The sequence below is a fragment of the Bombus vosnesenskii genome, unplaced genomic scaffold, assembly GCF_011952255.1.
Source record: "Bombus vosnesenskii isolate JDL3184/JDL3185 unplaced genomic scaffold, Bvos_JDL3184-5_v1.1 scf7180000014864, whole genome shotgun sequence".
NCBI classification, from domain to species: Eukaryota; Metazoa; Arthropoda; class Insecta; order Hymenoptera; family Apidae; genus Bombus; species Bombus vosnesenskii.
The window spans coordinates 55,769-57,531 of NW_022883691.1; the positions used below are offsets into that span (position 1 = coordinate 55,769).

The following is a 1,763-nucleotide window of genomic DNA, read 5'->3' on the forward strand; positions in this document are numbered from 1 at the left end:
GAAACGGAACTGGCTGCGGAGCTGCCACACGTCAGCACCAGGAGCATGACGAAGGCGATGCAGCCAAAGGAGGGACCCTCCCGCTTCACGCTGGACAAGGAGGGAATATGGACTGAGGAAACAACAGAGGAGGAGGAAATCCCCACCAGAGAAGCACCCCGAGCGAAAAGAAGAAGGCCAACGAATCCCCGAACTTCCCGCGGACCCGACTGAAGAAATGAGAACAGCCACAACGGCGGACATAGGAGCCGAACTGATTCGCCGGGACGCCGAGGTGGCCAAGGCTGTCGAGGCACCCCGCAACCACAAGGGCACGCAGGTGAAAACCCTGAAGGAGGCGGCGAGAACCATCACCGCGCGCGTGACCGAAATAGTGAGGAGAACGGACCCTGTCACCGACGCACTCGCTATAGCGCAAAGACGCATGGCAACACTAGAGGCGGCGGTAGAGGCACTCCGAAAAGAGCCGGCCTCGCGCCCCACCGCGGATGAGAGCAGCTACAGAGTGCGTCTCGCTGCAGTCAAACACCATGCAGAGGAGATGAGATCCTTGCTGCACCGACTGGAGGAACGACTGCAGAGAATAGAAAAAGGAGAAGGAAAGGAGGTCGCTCCTGCCGCGAACACGAGAGGGATGGAGCCTGGAGCCCCAAACGCCCCAGCGCCCAAGGGAGGCCGAACAGCTGTCATCGAATGGCAGACGGTTGAAAGGAAAAGAAGCGGAAAGAAGAAGGAGGCAGGAAAGAAGCAGCCGGCGAAGCTGATACCCGAGACAGGGGCGGAGAGACAGAGGGAAACTCCGGAGAGTGGATTGGAGAACGCACGAAGAGGGGGAGGCAGGGGGCCCCTCCCGCGCGCACCGCGAACGTCAGCGGTAACAATCACCCTGACGGACAAATCGAGCCAATCCTACGCGGAGGTGCTGGCTGCGGCCAAGGACAGTGTCTCCCTGACCAAGCTCGGCATCAACACGATGAGGATGCGGAAGACCATCGCTGGAGGCGTCATCTTAGAGGTCCCCGAAGATCAGGGAAGGGAGAAGGCCGCAGCGGTCGCAGCACAGCTGACGCGGGCTCTGGACCCGAACGAGATCCGCGTGGCGACACCCTTCCGAGCCGCGGAGGCAAGGGTGTCCCTGATAGACATTGCGGCCACCAAGGCGGAAATCCAGAACACCCTGGCGAGGAAGAGCGGCTGCAAGCCGGAGGACATCCGGCTGGGAGAAATCCGCCCCGCCCGGAACGGTCTTGAAACCGTGTGGATACGAGGCCCTGCCAGTGCAGTGAGGAAACTGGCCCAGGCTGGAAAGGTCGCCATAGGCTGGTCGACGGCGAAGGTCGAAGCCATCGAACGGAGACCGTTGCAGTGCTACAGGTGCCTTGGGATAGGACACACGGGAAAACCTGCACCGCCAAGGAGGACAAGGGGCACCTGTGCTTCAGATGCGGCGAACCAGGGCACCAGGCGAGAGCATGCACTACTGCGAGCCCGAAATGCCTGCTCTGCGAGGCGCTTGGAGCACCGTCGGTGCACAGGATGGGGGGACCGGCCTGCGCCCCCTCGAAGAAAGGAACGAAAGGTGCCGCCCGCGGATCCACGGCTGCAAGAGGCAGCGAGAAAGGCTCCCCGTCGCAAAGCGACCCTAAGCCCGCGAACAAGGAGGTAGGCACGGAGGAAGCCACAAACAAGGAAAGAACACCAAAGAACTGAGAATGCGCATCCTCCAGACTAACCTGCGAAGGTCAAGGCGAGCACAAGACCTG

At 61.4% G+C, this 1,763-nt stretch overlaps 1 protein-coding gene across 1 annotated transcript; it reads left to right on the forward strand.

Annotated features, from left to right (window-relative positions):
- The first annotated feature begins 217 nt into the window (after positions 1–217).
- LOC117240757 lies at positions 218–1,710 on the forward strand. The gene is made up of 2 exons (XM_033506793.1): positions 218–1,374; positions 1,443–1,710. Exons 1-2 carry the CDS (start codon positions 218–220, stop codon positions 1,708–1,710), a joined length of 1,425 nt encoding a protein of 474 aa, XP_033362684.1.
- The last annotated feature ends 53 nt before the right edge of the window (positions 1,711–1,763 follow it).

Coding starts and splice junctions, on each gene's coding strand:
- LOC117240757 (XM_033506793.1), top strand. CDS start 218: ATGAGAACAGCCACAACGGCGGACATAGGAGCCGAACTGATTCGCCGG. Junction 1,375..1,442: donor AGACCGTTGCAGTGCTACAG/GTGCCTTGGGAT, acceptor CCTGTGCTTCAG/ATGCGGCGAACCAGGGCACC.